Here is a 21,825-nt window from a genome sequence, read left to right on the forward strand (position 1 = left end):
CTTGGACTTGCTCTGACAAAACTCTACGTCAATGCCATAGGGAGTCTTGCTATAGGGAATGTAGGAACAGGCCCCATGAAATTCCTCAGGCTTCTAAGGCAATTTCTTCTTTATCATCAGCTGCCTGGCTGCAAAGTTTAACAGGAGCAGTTCCTCCAGCTTCCACTTCTCTCCTGACCACTACAGGCTAATCCTAGTATCAACTCAAATGGACGTCAGTCACAAAAACTGGAAGTCATAAGTATCCCACAGCTGGAAATACCCAAAACCATGGCAATGTTTTGCAAGAGAATAAAAATTTCCTTTCCAAAAGTGTTGTTTCAGTCTAAATTTGTGCACAGCTATGAACTCTTCTCTGCAATGTTCATGTAGGGTTTTGGTTTGAAATTTTCTAATTTAAGACTCTAGGCTACCTAACAATCCTAAACAATTACAAAAAAGGAGCAAATCTTTAATAGCAAAGTCAGTAATACATGCAGCATCAGAAAACAGCTGAGGAAGATGTTCAGCTTTCCTTCCAAAAATATTTTAATACATTTATTAATTATTTTCATGAAAAGAGATTCTTCCTTCATCATCTTTGAAAGTCAAACAACATTGTACATTCAGTGTTTCACATAGCATTCAGAGAAATGCAGATAAAATGGAAAGGTAGATTTTTTCCAATAACTTAATCATTCTCTCTGTAGCCACAGAGGAGTCTGTTCAAGAGAATTAAGCACACAAGCATTAGCAATTTTGCAACTGCCCTATGTATTTCTCTGAGCAGTGCACAGCAAAATGCTTTCTTTGACCTGTGGGACCAGTGAGACGGTCTCACCTTTTGAAGCCACCAGACACAGGTGACCTCTATAGCACCATGCACTGTTCTAGGAATTATATATAGTCAAACATAAGAGAATATCATGACAGCATCTTCATCAGTGCAATTCACTTAGCAAGCAAATATCATTGTGGGAAGATTTTTAAACCCTTTAGTACTACAAAGTCACTTAAATCCACAGTCAGTACCATACGGAAACTTTGGTTCCATCCTGCCTCCATTTAAAATATAATAATGAAATTTCACCTTGATATCAGCAACAACAAACTGAATTCCCCATTTGTTAACTGACTTGTTGGCACCTGGCAGGACAAATGTCCTGTTTCACAAAAATGCCCATAACAGGCAGAAAAACTGACACCAGAAAAGCTTAAATTCACAAGACCATACTTAAACCTCAATAAACGATACCTTTGCCGCACCATCCCACACTTCCTCTGACACTGCCTGAGCCCACACACCACTGACAACTTCTTTCTCCCTTTTTTATCCCAAGTCACAAGTCAAAGGAAGTAGTGGTTTTCAGAACAATGTGATGATGAACATTTGGGCTGGTATTGGCACTGATAAGGTCTTCTCCAGCACTACTAGGTCCCCCCACATCTGTCCTTTAGCCTTAACCTTCCCTACATGCCATTTTACTCATTCTGTAAACCATGGTAGCCAGCATTTCTTTGCCTCCCTTCAATTACAATAAATGTACTTAACACACTTGTTAGAAAAATATTCTGTTTCAAGCTCCCCTGAGCACCACAGAATACTTCTAGATGAGTGGCCAAATTGCAAAAGGGACTCAACTGCTGATTTTGTGTGATTTTTCTCCAACATTTTTCAATAGCTTCTCCCAGCTGTCCCAAATACATACCACTGTTCAAATGGCACAAGTCCTGCAGCTTGAAAGGGATTCAATCTGCCAGCTGGGCTTCCAGCACTATCAAGATACGCATTTCTTGTCTGTATTTTGTGGACCCCAAAAATCCTAAATATTTTAAAGCAGGAAAACTAGTCTCTAATATTGCAGCATATTATCAGCATCTAAGAGTGTGAAAATCAAGATGGGTTTCCCTCAGTTTTAGTGGGGATATCCTGCACTATACCACCTGAGGATTCAGTTTAAAATACCTTAATTTTGGAATATGTTAAACCTGCAAGTACAGCTGTGTCTCAGCAGTTTTGCTCCAATTTCTGTTATCGATATCTGAGCTTGATCGTGGTGTGGTTAAAGGTCAGATTTTATGGTTTCCTGGTGCCTTTTTCAAATAATAAAGATTTCTCACCAGCAATTATATTGCATCAGGGTCTCTTAACTTGATAGAGTGCTGCCAAGTCTATAATTTCTCCTGACACTATTCTGTCATATTGTCACAGGTCTCACAAGAGTTTAAACAACTGGACGGAAAGTTTGGAATGAACTCACCGAGTATTTATGGACAGTTAAGATCAAATCAAACTCCCATTTTCCACCATATCTGCAAGGCTCTGCTCCACAGCAAAACTTCATTTTTGCTGGGAAAATGAACCTCCCGTCTCTCCAGAGGTCAGTCATGCCCCTGGAGAGTCATGTAAACTCTGTACTTCTACCCTTATCAGAAACCAAAGGAAACGTACAGATGGAAAGCTGAGATTGCACTCTGTTTCTACAGCACATTGTTAAAGCTATGAATAAAACCACGTGAGAACGTGTGTTGCACCATAACAGGCGATGTGCACCACTTGAGGCCTAAAGCCCTGACCTGACCATGGACCTGCAGTTCAGTCAGCTCCATGGCGATAGCAAGGAAAACACGTTGTCCCTGAAGGTAAGAAAAGCAAGAGACAACCACTGTACTTGCCAAAGGAGACCTTGAGCAACATTTCTCAGAGCATCTGCACAAGTAACATAAGCCACATCATCCCTCTGTGCTAGGTTTGACACCAGCATCCAAACACACTTCACCAAAAGAATGGCAAGATACCCATTAAGTTAAATGGAAGCAGGATCAAACCCCCAGCTTTCAAAGTCCCCAGGTAGCACAAGGTTCTTCAATAGAAATTTTAACCACACAAAAGATTGGAGGGTTATTCTAAACTTTGTTGACAGAAAGTGGCAATTCACAACCCTGAAAGCAGCACCCAGTTTCTTTTCAGATAGTGCAGTGTCATTTGCAAATCCCTCACTCACAGATATCCTGCTGGACTGTCCAAGAGCAGACTGAAATTGGTACAAAATTGTTCCAACACCTCAACTTCTTCCTCTCTCTCCTCAAAATAGACGTCACCTGCCAATATCCACCCAGACAGATTTCATTCATGAAGAGCAACAATAATTCCTGACTTTTTTCTTTTTTAATTTACACTTGTTTCCATCCCGAAAGCCCTAAAAGGCCACAAAGCAGTCTTCGTGCACACAAATATCCCTTGGCTGCTGCAGGATAGGGCTCAAATTCTGCAAATACTTCTGTGTTTATAGACATGCAAGGGAGCTCAACAGACCGAAAGAATGTACAGTGTCTTACCTCCCAACCGTAACTGGGATCTTTAAGGTGTGGCCGCTGCTCTCCTACAAAAGGGCCGAATTTTTCTCCTGCTGCAATCTTCCTTTTGGTCCATATCCCTAATCCTGCTCCAGGAATGCTGGATTCTCGGAGCTCAAACTCTGAAGGAATGGGAATGTCATCGGGAATGTATATCGGAGCCTTGTAAGGAGAGCTCTCCTTTGGCGTGAAAGCTTCACCGGAGGTTTCTGGAGAAGACGGCTCTTGAATGCTGACGGATGTTGGACACTGGATATTTGCAGCCTCTCCATCAGCTTCTGGTGCTTCCTCCAAAGGAAGTTCAGGAAAGCTTTCATACAAACATTCATCACCTGGAAAATAAAGCCAAAGAGTAGGATTTGAAATATCCTGACGGATTTTGCATATGAAACCCTTTCAGCCTGCACATGAAATGGAGAGGACACTTTGGTAGGTGGGTGGCACCTTCATCAATCACTAGTCCTGCAGCAGAGCCTCACCCTGGAAGGAGCTGAGCCTTTTCCCTATTGTAGGCCTGGGGATACACAGTGTTTCTCAATATTCCTGACATCAAAAGTGGTTTACATCATTGAACACAAGCGAGGGAATTACATACAGATGTATATGCAGGCACACCCTATTGTCCAATCTGGTCCGGATATAGCGCTTTGCATTGCATACTCTTTGAAATTACAATTGAAAGCCAGCATTATATGTTACAACTGAAATCTAAGTGAAATGAAAAGCAGGAAAGCTTTACTGGTCTTTCAGAGACAGATTGAACCTAAAGTAGCCAAAATTAAGTTTGATGGCCTCCAATTAGTCTTTGGAGGAAAGGATCCAGCCTACCACACAACTCTTGGCAAAAACTTCAGCTGATGTAAATCAGTGTCTTTCCACTGACCTCCAAGAAATGCAATGGACTAAAATAAGTTCAGGATCCAAGCAGCACCTTATAGAGAACATAAACCTTCTCCTCTTACAGTTGCAAAAAAACCTGGGGCAGATCCAAAATACATTAAAGAAAAAAAAAAAAAAAAAAAAAAAAAAAAACACACAAACCCTCTTCGTCTCTGGGGCTTAGCCAGCAAACAAAAAGGAAAAAAAAAAAAAAAAAAAAGAAGGAATAAAAAAGAAAAACTCACTATTTTTGACAGCTCAAAATGTAAGGCTGATTGTAAATTCCTTTTAGTCAAAAAACTCGGAGTGACTTCGGCAGGGACTTTAACTGTACCAGCAGTATAATACACAACCCAATAATACGTGCAAAAGGAGCAAAAAGACAAGCCAAGCAAACAACTTCTCAATTATTTACATTCATTTAAATTTATTAATGTTACTGTACTTTTCCTACACACCAGAACTCATTCCACTTAATTCTAACCTAAACAGGAGGCGAGAATACTATTCTCCAAGGAATGAAGTTGAGAGATTGAGTATTTAATATCTGAGCATGAGGATATTTGCATAATATGGTTGGCCCAGAAATTAAAGTGTTACGCTGGGCTTGACATTCAGAATGACTCCGTTTCAGTGAAGAAACAGGAAACTTTAAAATGTTCTTTCAATTTCTTGCTCATTTAAGAAACTATCCATGGTAGATTAGCACCGTATGCCTTTTCCACTGGAAACTGGTCATAGCCCATTATCTCTCACATCTTTGTTACATATTATCTCACAGTTTTATATCTGTACTTTCATGCTTCTGGTACTGCCTAAGACAAACACCGGGACATAACAAATCATTTGAATAGATTGCTCCCATCACATGACTGGCAAACTGGATTCTTCATCTGTGAGCAATTTATTCACAGCCATGAACTGTTTTTCTTTCTTTTATGTGGCACTGGCTATGACCTCATGCATGTCACAAGAAAGTTCAGCTACCCATTCCTTCGGCCTCTGGTTTGGCAGACTCTCCCTGCACTTTAATGATTGAACCCAATATTGATAGATTTGTCACTTTTCTAATACCTGGTGCTCTGAGAAGTAGAAAATCTTGACTGACTCTACCATTTAGCTGAGAAGAACACACAGATGGATTTTTCCATCGCTTATGCTTCAGAAATCCTGCCTGTCATAGCTCAGCAGTGCCAAGTTTGGCAAAGATGCTCAAGGGCTCATGAAAGCGCTGGTGCAGAGAGCTTGCTCTGTGCATTAGCACCTATGAACCCATGTCTGCGCTTTCCTGCCCACAGCAAAACTCAACCGACAGGAGAGACAACATGAAAAGGGTAGAGACACAGCTCCACCTGGATGTCACCGTTCACTTCACCCTGCACTGAAACGGCCACGTTAGCAGCCATTTCTGTTCTACCGTGGAATTGCTACTGTCCCCAAACATGGCTCTGCTCCAGCACGGCGGCACGGGTGAGGAGAGGTTGATCCACACCTCCTGAGCATCCCCAAAATTCTGATGCACCCCCTGAATTCACAGGCCAGCAGCAGTGCTGCGTCCACCCAGCACAGGCTCGCCCCCACTCAGATGTCTTCCCACAACTGTTTAGACTGCAGTCCTGCCTAAAAGACTTCAGCTGTTTTTGAAAGGGGGGGGAGGAATAAATAAATAAAAATAAAAATAATAAAAAAAAAAACCTAACCCATGTATACACATGGGGTGCAGGAAGAAAAATCACATAAGGAAAGTGATCTGGATGATGATAAGCACATGGCTCACTGGAAGGGGGGGGGTGGGGGGTGGGCAGGGGTTAAAAACTTCAGGCATCTAAATCCTACTGATTTTCCATGACAGCTGGGTGCCTGACACTCAAATTCCTTAAAAAGCCCATCTCACCAAGCAGTGCCCCATAAAACCAGGGCTCTCCTCTGTGCCCCATGGCCATGCTCAACTCTCCTCCAGTGAATAACAAAGCAGCTCAGCCAAACCATTTCAAGTCTCAGCAAGCAATGACCCTTTCTGTGTCTTTCCCCAAAGAGTCACCTTCCTCAGCCCCACTCGCCAGCAGCACTTGCCCGTGAGCTGGCACAAGCTGAGCCTTAAACATTCAGCAAGCACGGCTTTACAGATGTTTCTTCTCCCCAAGGGACAGTCCAGTTTAATTTCTCTCTCGCAGACTCAAAGGCCTCAGTTATACTTATCTCAGTCATTCTGGCTACACTCGTTTTTAGCCATATAGGGTCAAACCTGCAGCTGATAAATTGGCCTCTGGAAGCCTGGCAGGGAGACAAGTCCGTTTGCTGGGTCTATTGTGCCTCCTTTGATTTCCAGCAGCCACACCCAATGTCGTCGTTAAACACGGGCTTTCAGTTTGAAAGCTCTGGAAAATAATACGCCTATATGCCCCAAAGCCCTAACAGTGTGGGTAAAACAAATTACTGAAATATTATTCTGCCTGAAATAGCAACATATTCTAGGAAAAATATACTTTAAAACCTCAAAATAAACAAGAATTTGAATTATGACTGACCAAGAGACGGGAAGACCATTAAGACATATTTGTGAAATTAATGATAGAAGGAGCTATATTAGAAATCAATGTACATGAATCAAGAATCTGGTCTTCATTTTCAAAGGGTGTGGGACTATTGCCCTTAAAATTTAAACCTCCATGGATCAGAGGGGCTTCCAACAAAACAGTGGGATACTGACTGATAGAAAATCTTTGTAAGGTTAGAATTAGACCCAGGAATGGTGCTAATAAGCATTGTTTTTCCAGTGAACTGCAAATCATTCACACAGATAGCATTGCAGTTTTGAAATTCAAGATGGCTTCTCTAAAGGCTAGTAATTATCCCCATTAGAAATGGGATGAAATAAAAATTGAGGCCCTTGATAAGGGAACAGATGAGATTAGGTAATGTGGAAGCTTAGATATTAGCCTCCATAAAATTCTTCACCGCTATTTTACAATAAAAACATGAGCAAGCTTCAAAGGAAACCCAGGAGGAAAGGTTAATTGCTGCGAAAAGACCAGGATGGACACCTGCGTTTGCACTTTTGACACAACTTTGCACACCAGCAGGAAAGAGTCCACGTGGCTGCGTGTTGGGGATGTGCCTGATGAGGATGGGATAGCATGTGCCAAAACCACTGCTGTAACTCCGGGGCCTGGGGTCATTTTGAGACTGAGAGGGCTTCTGCGCATGACTGGGAGGAGGAGAGGACTTCCTTCCATTCGGATGTTTCTTAGTAGTTGAGCATGCTCTTCCTCTCCAAGAGCAATTAAATAGAAGACAATAACGACCGAGGGAGGCAGAGGCTGCTGACTGCAACCCAAACTGCTTTCCACCAGCTGCGATTGCTAGCGAGGCAAAGGCACGCTGTTTTCAAAAGCACACTGGGCCCCACCTCCAATGAAACAGTGCCTTTCTGTAGCTGAAATGTCACACAATGGCATCTCACATCAAGGGAACACACAAGCTTGTTACACGTATCAATGTTTCAAGGTGGTCTACAACTCAAAGTTCACACAAAGTCCTCCAAGTCTGCATCCAGATCTCCAGACCCAAAGCTGCCCCTGACAGAAACGTATCCACACAGACTATCCATTCTCCCTTTCTTCAGGCAATTTGTGCCTGAGGATACACATTCCCAAAGTAACTATTAACTGATAAACCCTCTAGCACATAAATCCTGTTCTCTGCACTTGGAGATGTGCACGTGGCCACCAGTGACTTAATCATAAACTGGATGGCTGATTACTCCAGATGAAAGAGGTAGGCTGGAAGCAAAAACATCTAGAGAGCCTACTTCAGAAGTGTTTCTAATACCATAATCTCTGAGCAGGATAAAGTAAGAGCTGAGATAAATATGGAAGGGGTTCTTTGCAGTAAGAAGATACACACAGGTTTGCGCCTGCGACTTCTCAAAGGTGGGAAAGATGACCCTTCATCCCAAAGACTAGACATAAGAAGGACCCAGCTCGGTCTGATGGGAGAAGTCCATCGTCAGGAGCTTTGAGCTCTCCTAGCTCTGTTGACCATGCCCAATACGAGCCTTTGATGAGGGTGCATTAATGAAGGTTTTGGACGAACATAGGATCAGGTGAATTAGTCCCTTGTCCTGCATAAGGTGAGGGACTGAAGGACTGGGGACCTGAATGTACTACAAAGCCCTGAATCAGATACTTGAAAGAGACCAGAGAGCATTTATATTAGGTTGACCTAGCATTTCTATTCAGCGCTGAGGAAATCAGCATGGAGTATTTGCAGGGATATCTGAAAAGGAGGCAGGCATTTCCTCTTGCATACAAATGGGACACCTTTATCTGAATTTCTGTTTGAATAAGTATTAAAAGAAAAAAAAAAAACTGTTACAGGCAGGGACTGATTGATTACAAAATATATCCGCATCAGTTTATAACACAGGAGGTCAGGAAAAGCAGAAAATTATAAGAAACCCCATTAGCTTCAAAAGGAGCATACAGCCAGAGGTGAACTAAATGGGAGCCACCTGAGAGTCCCACATCAGGTAGACATGGCTCAGAGGGGCCACTTTTACATCCTCTAGAGGAGGAGCAGAGAAGGATCCTTAGCTTTAGAAACATGCAGAGATTGGGTTACTATCTCCAGGCACAAAAGGGACTCTAGCCAAGAGCTACATTACTCTGCTTGAACATTTTATCAGTTAATGTACCTGAAACTGGTTTGTGCCGCTCCCTATTCACAGAACTGTTCTGCGGAGCTGGCCCTAACAACGATTATTATTATTTGTATTGTAACACAGTCAGAGGGCCCCAGGCAGGACCCCATTGTGAAAAGCACCAGACAGACCTAGTCAAATGAGATTATATTCTAAACAGAATAGAGCTAGTAATTCCCAGTTAGGTAAAAGTTATAAAACTAACAGGAGAGAAAAAACTGTTTTACAAATAGAAAGTTTGGAAGTACAATAAAAGACACTACAAGCAAGTTTAGAGATAAACATCGTGCCTGAAGCAGTTTTGAATTATTACTTCCATTACCAAGGAAAAATACTTTCACAAGCATTAGCCTTCAAATGCATGGGTATTTTGCATGCTTATATTGCTTGACCCTACAAGCATGAGAAAACCAAGCCTGTCCTAAACACACTCAAAAGGTCCTACCCTGAAAACCATGTTCATGGACCATGCAAACAAGAGCAAGGGGGACCAAAGAACCCGTGTGATGGCCCCAACAGCCAGATTCTGATTTCTCTTACATGACTGTTAAATCCAAAGTAATGACTTTAGACTTCCACCGAGGAATAAATGAGATCAGTGTCTGTCCTGGAGTTAGCCAAAGTCGCTCGAATTTCTTCAGATTGACACTAATGTAACAAAATGAGAGGGAAATGTGGTGCCCAGATTTCAGCTATTCCCTTCATGCTCGTGACGCTGCAGATTGCACAGGGCATTCTCACGGTGCGCTCGGCAAAGCCGCCCTGCACCGAGCAAACCCTTCTGCGGCGCCGGCAGAAGAGGGAGTTGTAGGAAAAGCTGCGCAGACAAAGGCAGGAGAAAGAGGCAGCCTGAGCACAGCATGCTTTGGGGCTGAAGTACAGGAATCACCAATTTCTCACTGTGCTGCACTGTGGGTTGCAGTATCTACTTGAAATGGAAAGGGAGCTCAGTTTGGATCCCCATGCAAAAGGCTTAGGGCTGCTGGCAGCATCTCCTCTGTGCCTCATGGTAAGATGCACATCAGTAACAAGAGTGCAGATAATTCACAAGACAAACCAAAAACCTTCCTTGTGTGGGGAGCAGCTTTTGCTTCTCAAATTATTGTGTCTACAGAAAATAACCCTGAAACAAGAGGCTTGTACTGGGAGCAGAAGTGAGCTCCCGATGGTAGGACGAGAACCAAGGGCTCAGGAAAAACCTGTCAGCAGGCAAGCAAGAAGCGAAGTTACACTCGAGAGCATCAGGCCTTTGCAAGATGATAATTTCAGCATTGCCAAGTGTTGTTACTAAACCAGCAAAGTCATAATACAGTAACTGCACAGGGTCCTGCCCATCATTTCTGGCAAACCTATCAGTCCCTACAATAAATAACTAGTAGCATTTGGTGCTCTGTCTAGTGTCATTCATGTCTAATTGAGTAACACAGTCAGAAGCATCAGATGTGAACCAGACGTTGGCTTTTAATTAGGGTCCAACACTGAGAGACTGCAGGTCAAATTCTACTTTCATTTGCATGGGAGCTGCTCTCCTTGATGTCAGGAAGTTGCACCTGTGTAACTGAAAAGCAAAATTTGGCTGCTTGTGTTCCTGTGCACTTTCCATATAAATTACTGTATTACATGCAGCAACAAAGAATAAATGTTGGCTGGCACACACTGAATTTATTTACAAGTTAAGTCAAATTTTATTTATAGTTCCAGTACAATCATCTCTGGTGGAAATATTTATGCTATCTGTACTTCTGGTCTGTTAGAATCTACTGCAATCATAAACACTGCTGAAAAATTATTCGCAGTTAGCGGGATTTAAACTACCCATTATATCACTAGGTAGTGCCAATAAACTTTGGGTGCTGGTTGATAAAGTTTCCTCAATGGAATAAATATATATTTGACTTTCAAAATCTTTTCTGGGTTACACAGAGCAGGGGGGTAAGAGAAGAGGAAAATGCCAGCTGTAAGGCTTGATGTACTGAAGGCCAGATCTGCAGCTAGCAAGGAGCCAGAAAAGATTCACACTGGCTGGGAGGCAGCCCAAAGCATGTTGAAATTCCAACTAATAGCTTAAATTTGTATCTTAGTAAAATATTCCAACCAAGTGGAGCTGCAGCAGCTAATACATACTCAATAATGCTCTTCATGACTCTATATGGAGTAGACCCAGAGAGGAGAGAAGGAAAAAAAAAAAAAAAAAAAACCACACAAAAAACCCCAACAATCTGCCTTGAAATTTTGAGCCCTGAGTACTGGTCACTACTAAGGGAGGAAAATGGATTAGAGTAACCAGCTTTTGTTTATTGTTCGATTGCCATCATGGTAAACATGACATATATTCTCACGCTGACATGGCATGAGAAACCAGCGTGCTTAAGAGAAGGATGGGAAGGTTAAATGTGATTTAGTGATCAGTCACTTACACATAGAATACACTAACTGGGAACAAAATTTAACTAAATCTGTATCAGCTGGTGTAAGACAGAAAAGGTAATGCACTTTAACAGTCCCTGACAGTGTGAAAAACTATTGCTGCAAAAGAACATTTTTAAATCAAAACAATTACTTAAACCTACAGTATTATAAATGAATGCAAATGAAACTTTATCTTGATGTAATAAATCAGTGTAACTGAACTTCTTTTTGCTCATTAGTAGACCTTTACTGTTTTAAACTGAGATGTGTCACAAAGTAGCAATGGAAATCACATGCCTCTTTCTAACAGAAAGCGGTAATAAAAGATGACTATTCTACCAAATTATAATGAAGACAGATAACAGAGTGAATTATAAAACAAAGGTTATAGATAGAGACTGAGCCTTGTAGAGGTAATGACTTTTAATTGGATTGAGTTTATCATATTTTCAGAGGTACAGCACAACCAGAAGAAAGGATTAGAGTTATTTCCACATTTCATTATTTGGCATAATGAGAAAACAGAGGGAGGTCCACATCCCTGATGTGTTTGGTAAGCCACGGGAGATGTTGAACATGTCAGTATCTGGTAGAGTACAGTCCTGAGACACAAATGCATTCACTCCCTTATAATGCAGCAAAGTGTAATCACTTGGGGGGGGGGGGGGGGGGGGGAGGAAAGCCAGGTCGAGAAGTTTTGTTTCAAAAGCACATTACAAATAAAAAGGAATTTAACCCCTTCCTGCCATTAACCACCTCAGCGCTAGCCTACAAACACCCATACACAGTCTTTGGAAGCTAAGCAATTCTCTCTCTAAGCACCAATAGGTTTAAAAAAAAAAAAAGGTTAGTGAAGGCTCAGCCACCCCATCCACTCTCTCATGCTGTATAGTCACACCATCATGGCAAAAACGCTCTTGGAAAACCACCAGGGAGGGAACCTGCCTTGTCTGAATCCCAAAGGGATGCTCTGCCTGCACTCCAATTGGGAAGAGTACGGGACATGGACCAGTGGGGAGAAGGCAGCTGGGGATGGAAGAGCAAGAGCTGAGGGATGATCAGAGAAGGGCCAGTGGACACGGCAAGGTACCTACAATACACCCATTCTCTTGTTATACTCAAGTATTTTAGGGAGGGCTGGAATTTCAGGGAGTTGCCTCTGGAAAACTGAACTGCCGTAAGCCAGAGACAGAAGGGTTTGTACCAACAGCCAGACAGCTTTTTAATTATGCAATTACAGTGAAAGAGTCTTAATTATATTTGAGTGACACTGTGATGCACTGTAGTTAAGTCCTTGAAACACTAACAGAAGCATTCATAACAAATACACTAATCAGGAAAAGTATTGAATAATTAATCCTACAATACTGTCCACTTCAAAAACTCAAGGTCTGGCAAGACTGGTTTCCAGCATTTGTTTCCGAGGAGCTACAAGGCCACAATTTTTCCTGCAAGTGACTTCTCAGCAGCATGTGCTGTAGTTATATCAGTTATATCAAGGTCACTCAGTAACAAGCAGGACGTACTTAGCTGATTGGAAAATCATGAATCTTAAGAGCAGCTATACTCCACGTTACATGTGCGGGTGTGTTCTGGGTCATTCTGTATGGCATCAGTATATGTTTGTATCCAACCTGTTTGGATGAGTAAAGCAATAATATGCTTTTTTTAGAGAAAGGAACACTTATTCCTGCATGACAGCATTGTTTTGGGTGTGATTATCCCACGACATGGCTGACTATTTGTTCCCATTTGTCTCCATGAAGCCTAGGTCCTCATCTGACACATTGCTTTAACAAGTTCTTCTCACTGGTATCTCACTCAACACAACATACACATGTTTTCAGAGTGCAAGAATCTTTTTTGTTTCATTTTTTTTCCAGCAAAAAAATAATTCTGAACATATTTATCTACATTAGCTCCACTGATCCCACTTTCCCTTTGCTCCAGACACTGCCTGTTCCTCCAAACACTTCCACAGTTTATTCTGACAAACCAAATTCTACCTGTCCGAGCCGTATATTTTAAATAAGCACTTATTAATTTCTGACATCAACGAAATATTTATGATGAATAAAATATGTGTTTCCTGTCACAGTTTGGAAGGTGGGTCTGTGCCAGCAAACTTGGGATTTATGAAGTATCTTAAAGTCAGTGCGACTTTTGCCAGTGACTTTAATGAAATTATAATTTCAGCAGTGTTGCAGATAAGGTTTGTCCATGAAACTGATAGCATTTACTGCAGGCATCCAAGCACAACTGGGAAAAAGGTACTTCCTAGCCTACAGCAAACCCCAGAGTCCATGCCAGTATGAATTTAAACAAGGACAGAGGCAAAAGAAAACTACACCCGGTTAAGTACACTTACAATTTTCTATTGCCTTTCTAGGATAGTTTATTTTTTCTAGAAAGCGCGGCATACATGAGAGCATGATGAGCCACAAGGACTTGTAGCAATTATTTTCCTTGGCATTTGTATAAGACAACAGGGGGAAATGTTAGGCTTTTTGCAACCAAACCACCTGCATGGAGATAAAACAAGGACTCGGCCCCTCCATCACCACAGTGCTCCATGTGTTCCTCCAGCCCGGCTGCAGGTTGCCTCACTGCCAGCAACCACAGCTCCTGCTCCATGTCCTGTCTGTATCCTCTGCTACAGAAAGGTGTTTGAAAAACAGAGGTTAGATTTTTCCCCAGAAAACCTTTAATTTTCTCTCCACTCTCTCCCCCCACTTTTCTCAGAACTACTTCATTTTCTTTTCAATGTTGTTACCAAAAAAAAATCATGGAAAACATTCAGAGAAGTTAAAAAAATTAAATCCAAGCCCCAAATATTACAGCTTTGACAGTTTTGCTGAACAATCAGGAGACTTGTCTTAAAAGTGTTTGCAGAAATTAGGCAAATCCAGGATGTTGTCACCTCTTTCCTATAAAATTGTTCCTCATGCAATTTAAAAACTTCTCCGAGAGTGCTTGTCTGGCTGTATTTTTACCTAGCACATCTCTGAAGGATAAGCTCTCTGTGGGTTAACTGCTTTGAGGTTTTCAATACTAAGAGTTTTCCACTCTTGCTTCTCTCCCCTGCTGGTGGTCCACAGCCGATGCTGGGAGGTGCCTGCTCCCTCTTTAACAAGTATTTGCAACCTCAGCCAAAAAATACCCTTTGCTACACCGTTCACTTGGGCACAGAGTAACACCTCACTCTGTTCACCCCTCTTTATTCTTGCTTTGGAGGAAAATGAGCAAAATTGGTTACATCCATCTGCACTGTTCTTGCAGGGAAAACCTTTCCCCTGTAGCTCTCAGGACCAGGAACCCAACTGCCAATGGTGCCCTTGTCTCGTGTCTGGAGACCTCCACACAAACCAAAGCTTCACAGACAGAGATATTACAGACACAGAAACCTTTGGAGAGTTTTTCAAGACCAGCTACTTAAAAAAAAAAAAAAAAAGATCAAGAAGATATTTCAACACACACAGGACTAAAGAGAAAGACCTCCTGGGCTCTCTCGCTTCCCTGGTCTGTCAAACCATGGAGCCTTTGCTTATACTGGGAACAAGTAGCTCTGACACTGCACGCTCAGGTGCTTTTGCAAAAATATCCAGTAACAAATTCTCCCATTCCCTCTTGGGTTTCCCCTTTCTTCCACGGGATCATATTATCTCATTTGCCTCAGATGAGCCCCATGGTGAATAGCTCATCTCTCCCCAGTGCTTTGAAGATGCAAAGCAGGACAGTATGGAATTGCTAAGTGTTCTCATAGCACCAGTAGCCTGTTGTAAGGTGGGAGGAGTGACAGTCCTTATTCTGATCACATCCTCCCTCCAAAATCAACAGTGACACCAGTGTGAAACCAGAATGAGACCCCTGCTGTGAAACAGTTAAGATCAGTTAGATTTATTTTTACTTTAAAAAAAAAAAAAAAGGAAGAAAAAAAAGTGGGACTACAGTTTATTTTACATGGCTTCTTGGTCAAAGCCTCAAACATTTTGTAGATATTTATTGATATATATTAACTGTAAAGAAAGTTAACTGCTAATGTAATTTATTCCACTCTTTGTTCCATACACCTTGTATCGCTTTCTATGAAGCTGTTGATCTTGGAGAAGCAGCGGGGTCCTGGTGAGCCACTAGCAGAGAGCAATAAATCAGCACTCTGAAAGCTTCTGGTTCATCCCAATAACTTGGAAGAAAATTTGAAAAATAATCTCCCCCCCTCGCCTACCCCCCAAACTGGCAATCTTCACGAGTTCTATTGTTTTCATGTGCAGGCTGATATATGACAGCTTAAATAAATACATAGCACTTAATGGAGCAAATTCAGGCTTAGTGTAATTGGATGCCATGCCATTAGAGACCTTGGCCCAGGCAGTGTTCTCCATCCCAAAGGATCACAGAGGACCCTACAAGCTCAAACTAACATGCGGTTATTATATACTTTAATTCTACTTATTATGTCACCATGGACTAATCTTTTGTTACAAAGAGCACTTAATTATATATCTATTTATGTTTACAGACATGGATTTAAGTACTGTTTATAATGACAAGAATGTATATATATAAAATGTACATGTAATATTATATATACACACACAGAGACACATCTTAAATCACAGAAGTGATGGAGTCCTTGAGAAAAAGTGGCTTGAAGAGGTTTATTGTTTTTTTGGTTTTGTTTTTGTTTTTTAATGTGAAGAAAATAATGTGACTTTTCCTGACATTGTTCTGAGAATGACTTGAATTCCTTCTGTCCAAAATAAAGCCAAAAACGCTCAGAAATTTTCAAACTAAACTGTTACGCTTCACAAAGCCATAAGTGGTCACAAAAGGGATCTTTTGTCAGATATCCTTCACCATAGCATCAGTGCCTGTACCAGGAGAGCAAAGTACAGCAGGAGCAGCGTGGGATGCACTTGCCCAAGCAGCAGCGATGCAATTGCTTGTCACGGAAGAGTTTTTCCAAGTGAGGAAGTGGAAGCAACAAACTGCGCTTTAAACTTTCCCTGGTAAGCTCATTAGAAGCTGAAATCAAATAAAACCAACTCTTCCTAGAGCACTTTTCAAAGCAGGCATCAAACCGGTATTTAGCTGACCTTCTCCACACTCCCATGAACCTTAATTCAACAAGTTCGGTAAGGCCATGCATAACTCCAAGCATGTCAGAGGAAAAAAAATAAAATACAATTATTGTGAGGACGTGTTGAAAGAGTGCTCAGTGCACAACCGTGCCTCCATCTCACCCGTGGGCAGACTACAGCCACGTGGGAGAGCACAACCAGCCCACAGCCACAAACCAAGTCAGTGGCAAGTTTAAAAAAACAAGCGTGTTGTCTGGACTTGGCACCCTTAGCGCTTCCCCACGAATCCGCCGTCCGGCTGTTCTGCAGAGCGTTAGTCGGCGGTTGGCGTACGGACCACAGCCCACAGGGGAAAAGCTGGAGCTCGGCAAAGCGAGCCTTAGAAGCAAAGACTGAAATCTGGCAAGCCTTGCACGAGAGCCCACGTTGGGCACAGGGAAAAACTGCATTTTAGCAAGGGCTTTGGATGCGGGCTGTGGAAAGGCCAGCTGGAGGAAGGGGGGTTAAGGACCGAGGCACAAGGCTGAGCCTGGCTGTGGGATTTCTCTCCCATACACCGTGCTCAGAGCTGGCTGTGCCCTCCTCGCACTGCACCATCCCACTTTCCCTGCTGGAACTATCACTGCTCCTCTCCAGCATCAGTGAGAGCACCAGCATCTCAAACATACCAGCCTCAAGGGAGCAAAATTCAAAGCTCGAGCAATACTTCCCAAAATCCAAAAAATCTGAACCAAGTGCTGTGGTCTGAAAGGAGCTTTGGTCTACTAAAAAAGCATCTGCAAAAAGCACATCCTTGGGGCTGAGACCACCAGAGATCGTGCCCAGTTGCCAGACTGGACTGACAGACTCCCACCATGCAGGAAAGTCCATTTCCAGTCCCTGCCACTCACCAGGGACTTCATCTCGGGGTTAACCTTGTGTTTTCTCTGAGGCCAAACCCTTGGCACTTACACACACAGAGGGAATTTTGCAGGAGAAAAAGAGCTCAACATCAGTTTTGTCCAGGTATTTCAGCTGAACGGGATAGACCAAATAAATACCATTTGTTGTTTAAAGTGCAAATCCCAGCAACTTCTTTGAACAGAAGCATTTGGTAGTTGACACATCTACGGATGTTTTAAATCATAAGGGCATCCACTCCATTTTGGTTTTAATGTGTTTGTGTGTGAAGTTCTTTGTCATTCCAGCCCACCTGTCTCAGAGCACAGAAATCGAAAACAGGAGTAACTCTCAAATTTCACCTCAATTTAATCCATCACAGAAAGCGGACTGGTTTTGCACTGTATAGAGAAAAACCACCAGGACATTTAAACAAAGTGACACAGATCATCAGCAGATCAACTGAAAATGACAGCTCAATCAAACAAATGTATGTTGAGAATTTCCACAGGGCAGCTCTAGCTGCAGCCAAACCAAATTTGTTTAGTATACATAAGTTAGCTGCTTAGAAACATTCAGTATGCTGCTAGCCAGATGATGACTTTCCCAGATAAACATCTATTTAACCAAATATCCCCCATCCATGAAAGTGCTAGCAGAGTTTTGATGTATTCTCCTAGTCTTTTAAAAATATGACTTTGCGCCGGTGGCAGGCTTGTACCAACCCACCCATGTGGCACCTATGTAAAAATAACTAAACACTCCTTTAAAAAAAAAAAAAAAAAAGTTATAACCACCAAAAGGTAGGCAAAACTCTATAATCCTGATGGAGTGCTTCTCACTGCCAATAAATTCACAAAGTGTCATTAAGGTGAAATACAAATTACAAACTTGGGAAGTGCCAGAGAAACTGTGCATCCTGTGCCATATATTAAATATATAGAGAGGAGGAGATTTGTCTGATTCTTCTTTTAAAGCGAGGTATTCCTCCTGAAATCAATGACAAATCTCTTATTGATTCCAGAGGTGCCACATAAAGCTTTCACTGAGGAAATATATTGATAAGAGCTCCCCTCTGTGATTCTTCCCTTCTTTAGAGTAGATTTTCTGCAGTGTTATTTACTAACAGCAGATGTGGTAAAAATAGTTTTGAAGATTAGGAAGTCATTTGGCAAATTTAGTTTAGAGATCATTAAAATGTACATGAAGTTTCAGCCAAAATCAGATGCCTAAGTAAAAGAGGCTTTGGTTCAGACAATGGCAGTGCGCCCTGCTCTCAGCAAAATCAAGGGAACTCCATTGGACTTGAGCCAGACTGGAAGGGCATGGTCTGTGTACACCAAAATCAGTGGCAAAAAGCCCACCTGATGTGGAAATGCCAGATTTTATTTAGGGTGACTCTTTTAGGGACCAGTTCCACATTTACTGTTCACCCAGGATATGTACACGCACCTCTGCATGTATATAGATGTTTTTAGGGGGTGATCGTGCAACTATATAACTCTAAGCTGAATAATGGATCAGGAATAACTGGCAAATATAATGACTTGCACTATATATTACAGGTTTGGTAAAAGCCTGGGTTTTTAAATTTTATTTTAACAAATCAGAAGTAAAATATATTTCAAAAAAAAATAAAATCTACTAGGCAATACGTATCCGCTCTTCAAAGTTCTGTCAAACAAAAGAATGCCTATAAAGCACGTTTTCTGATAGACATCTGTTTACTATTTAGTATCCACAAAGAGAATATTTACAAGAAAAAACAAGTGCAACAAATTAGGAGGCCTGTGATGCTGGAGCATCCCAAGAAGCAGTGTTTACACAACAATCAGAGTGATGTGTGATGGCAGTGGAGAGAACAGATGCTTACAGATTTGTCATAACTTATTTCCTGGGGCAAAAAATGCACCGAAAGGTGGATTGTAAGTGATCTGACAGCCCTAAATAACTAGTACTCAACCTGGAGGCTGCCTGAGAAAGGCCAAAACCAACTACACTGTGCCAGCAGTAAGAGATAAATGTATTTTTCTAACCTCTTGTTGCAGAGAAAGCAGCCAAGCTGCCCGTGTTTAAATGCAGAAACCCCAGTGTCCTGTTCTCATCACCAGCGACAGAGACCCACGGGCCCTTGCGAGATGAATAAAATAAAGAAGATGGGTCCTAAAGTGCAAGAGTCTGATGGCAGTGGGAGAGAAGGAGAAAATCCCTTAAGTGCTGTTTTACCAGCTGGGTGTGAGGGGTTTGCTGTACACAAAACCACATGGTCTTGAATACCATGGGATTTCCTTAAAAAGACTCCAATTTGGGGGAGTTTAACTCATGAGTTTCAAGTGCATAATTGCCCTTTTGACAAGCTGGGGAAGAAAACCACAGGAAACTAGAGATAAAGAACAGCAAAATTCACAGTGTTAACCTCATGAAGGATTCCTGCTGGATATTATTATTTCGAATGCTGTGTTTCTCCCAGTGCAAAAGAGCCACCTGATGATACAGAGTGGACATCACAACACTCAAAGCTTATATTATTTTCAATGACGCAGGATTATTTTTCTCTTTTCCCCTTCCACTTCCCCTGAAAATAACACACAGAAAAACAAGCTAAAGACATGCATACAATGGGGAAATTTAAACAAGATGTAATCTTGCAAATTAACACTCACAAGAGAAGCAACCATAAAAATATGGTTTTCATATTTTCATATGGGAAGGAGTTTCAACAAATTAACCCAGACTACCCAGAAAAACAATAACAAAAGAAAGCAAACACAAAAATAACCCCACCACCTCTGAAACCCCTCAAAAACAACAACAAAAAAAGAGAATTTGTTATATTTTCTTTTATTTTAGCATCATGGCTGTTTTCAAATGATTTAGCTAGAGATGCAAGCCAGCTCAGATGACATCCATACAACTCCTGAGTATTACTGTCCTCTTTCTAATCCCAACCTACAAACTACACCTAAAATATAACTCCCGACTAATTGAGCTGCCATGTGAACTCTGCTGACAAACATATCGAGGAGGGCAATGCAGATTATCGCTGCTAGTGGATCTCAGTTCTTACAGGGAAACTAAAGATCAGAGCAGAAAATTTTCATGCTCAGAGTGGTTTGTCACTTACATCCAATTTTAGTCATATACTTAGTGAGTTAAACTCACTAGTGCAAAGAGCCGAGCAGGGCATACAACCAGCAAAGCTGCCCTTGTCCTACTGTTCACTGAAGAAAACATACCCAGGACATATTATATATATGGAGAAATATTTTCTTTCATTTTCTACCAATGGTCTGACTCCCTAAGGTGCTGACCACCTATTGTGACCATTGGTAGGAGGCCAAAAAGCCATGCAGCTGCCTCAAATTGGACAATCAAACCAGTAAACTTTTTGTAGTTTTCCTGGTTTCATTAGGAAATGTCAGTAGCATTGCTTGTAGCATTTACAGCCCTGATTCAGGGCTAGTTTAACCCTGTCCAGATTAGAACAGAATCAGGTGATAGTGGCTGTTGCTAAGGTTGATATGAATATAACACAATTGTAGAAGCTAACACTGATAGGAGCAAGAAGCAAGAAACTCTGCTTCATAACCACGACTAACACACAGAGAACTGCAGAAATCAAAGTACAGGATGCACTATGGTTTCCACTGCATTCCTCAGACTCAGAGATCTGCCAATATTTTGCACGTAAGCATGCAGACCTTCAAAAGAGCCGATTTTGTCCCAAGAAAGTACAAAACAATCACTACAAAGGAAAGTAATGAAAAATCCTCCTCCTGAACAAACATGCCGTAAAAATAAAGTGTAAATCATAAAACCCAAATGAAAACAACCACTCCTCCCCCAAAATTGCCCAAATAATGGGATGAGGAAGTTTTCACTGATTAGATTAAATAATGTGAAGGACTTTCAAACTCCAGTAACAAACTACTTTAAAAGCAGTGACAGAAAGCAATGCAAGACACACAGAGCAATCCAGGGGTACATGGCGGCAAAGTGAAACCTAATCCAGAGCCCTTGGACATGGAAAAGCCTTCTCAAATCCAAGCCACCTTGGCTAACTCCACTCTTGGGGTTTACTGCTGAGGTCTGTGGAAGAAAAATGAGGCTAACAAATGCTCTTGAAAACAGCAGTTCTTGAAAGCAAAATTATTGCACTGAGGACTGAGCACCATCAAGCACAAAACTCCAACATCGCAGCTTGAGACAAAACGACAGACCCTCATACAAAGCACCTCTCTAAGATTATTTCCCCAACTCAGCAGAGAATATAGTGAAATAGGTCATACATCACAGGAGTAAAACAATGTGATGCTCAAGAATGAAATTCCTTGAGACAAAGGGTCTCCACATTTACTCTAGCCCACCAGCTCTCAGTGTCAAATATCTCAATCTTATAAGGGGTCAGCTTCCTACCCCTCAGTCTTCCACGTTCAACCTGGGATCCAAAAATATAACAGTGACAGAAAGGAGAGGGACGATGCTAAAATTAGTTTCTTTACTTTTGCCTTGAGATATTTTCATCCTTTCCAGTGTTCC

General features: G+C 41.7%; 1 protein-coding gene across 6 annotated transcripts in view; it reads right to left on the reverse strand.

The window, feature by feature from the left end:
* The window catches only part of MECOM (MDS1 and EVI1 complex locus), a 348,147-nt gene that overhangs the window by 190,767 nt on the left and 135,555 nt on the right, over positions 1-21,825 (reverse strand). For all 6 annotated transcript variants that reach the window (XM_042799649.1, XM_042799634.1, XM_042799624.1 and 3 more), the window contains exon 2: positions 3,319-3,668. In XM_042799649.1, the coding sequence (XP_042655583.1) occupies positions 3,319-3,668 (350 nt within the window). The remainder of the gene's footprint in view (positions 1-3,318; positions 3,669-21,825) is intronic.

The sequence above is a fragment of the Tyto alba genome, unplaced genomic scaffold, assembly GCF_018691265.1.
Source record: "Tyto alba isolate M040663 unplaced genomic scaffold, T.alba_DEE_v4.0 Super-Scaffold_10, whole genome shotgun sequence".
Taxonomy (NCBI): domain Eukaryota; kingdom Metazoa; phylum Chordata; class Aves; order Strigiformes; family Tytonidae; genus Tyto; species Tyto alba.